Raw genomic sequence first — 1,116 nt, 5'->3', positions numbered from 1 at the left:
AGCCGTTCACTGATTTCATTGTCTTCCACTCTCCCAATGGAGGAGACCCCCGCAACAGCCCATCCACACGTGGCATAGCGTTCAACGGGGAGAAGGCATACATTAAATTAAACTCTGTCCGAAAAGCCTGATCAGAGCTTCGTAGCAGCATCTGTGCTTCCCCACTTTTCCCTGGGAAGTTCATCTCTGAAGTAGAGTTTATGGAGGATTGTGGAGCCACATCAGAGGATCCAAAGCTGAGCAGCGATGGCCGTTCCTGGCAGGTGTTTGCACTGGAATCCAGGTACCCACCCTTCAAATCCAGGTCGGATCGGAGGCAGACCTGGAAAATCCGAGAAGGATATAGAAGGGGGGGGGGGTGTAGTCAGCAAAAGGATCAAGCAAGGGTAGGGAGAAAAATTTAAGTCAGAAAATCCTCTGTACAATGCTAGCTTCCTGCTTCCCTGTTCCTTTCTGATTACCCCTTTGGTTCTTTTCTGCACTGTTCTGCTCATTCCACAGGGGAATGCCTGAGACTAAACAATGATCAGTTGAGCTGTCCAATACGGGACGCCCTTTCCCCTTCAGCAGTCTTTCTGCAGCAAGAGGATAAGGCTCAACACTATCCCCAGGCAGTTAATGAATTAAACCCAGCATTTTCAATTGCCTCATACATCCCCAAGTTGATGTTAACACAGAGCAGTAGCCAGGAAAGAACAGAACAGATTTGCTGTCCTTCTGCTGTTTTATTAGCCAAGTTCTTGCCTGTCCCAAGTCAGCCACTGCTAACTTCCTAACAATAACATACCCAAGACCTCTAAGCCATTTGTTTTCATTCATTGTGAGCTTTGTAAATCTCTAACAATAGTACATTCATTTAATTTTTACTGCATTTTTACATTTTAAAATTTCCAAAAAAACCACAATGGCATCATCTTTGTGCTATCAGAGTTTCTGGAGCACTAGGCAATGATACAACAGTATATTCATTTATCGACCTGAAGTGCCAAAAACCCTTCAGGGCAGCAAAATAATCATCTCCTTTACCACATTAATATGTCAGGATCTCAGACAATGAGTACAACTGACAAGATTTCATCCTCTTTGCAGGATTCCAGTGCAGAGGGAAAAAACCAC

The 1,116-nt window shown here is 44.5% G+C and overlaps 1 protein-coding gene across 1 annotated transcript in view; it reads right to left on the bottom strand.

Annotated features, from left to right (window-relative positions):
* SETD5 (SET domain containing 5) overlaps positions 1 to 1,116 on the bottom strand; it is a 40,782-nt gene that overhangs the window by 10,758 nt on the left and 28,908 nt on the right. Inside the window, exon 20 of the mRNA XM_008632258.2 lies at positions 3 to 322. Within this exon, the coding sequence (XP_008630480.1) occupies positions 3 to 322 (320 nt within the window). The remainder of the gene's footprint in view (positions 1 to 2; positions 323 to 1,116) is intronic.

The sequence above is a fragment of the Corvus brachyrhynchos genome, unplaced genomic scaffold (genome assembly GCF_000691975.1).
Source record: "Corvus brachyrhynchos isolate BGI_N302 unplaced genomic scaffold, ASM69197v1 scaffold4, whole genome shotgun sequence".
In the NCBI taxonomy this organism is placed as follows: Eukaryota; Metazoa; Chordata; class Aves; order Passeriformes; family Corvidae; genus Corvus; species Corvus brachyrhynchos.
This window is presented reverse-complemented; position numbering and strand designations above follow the sequence as displayed.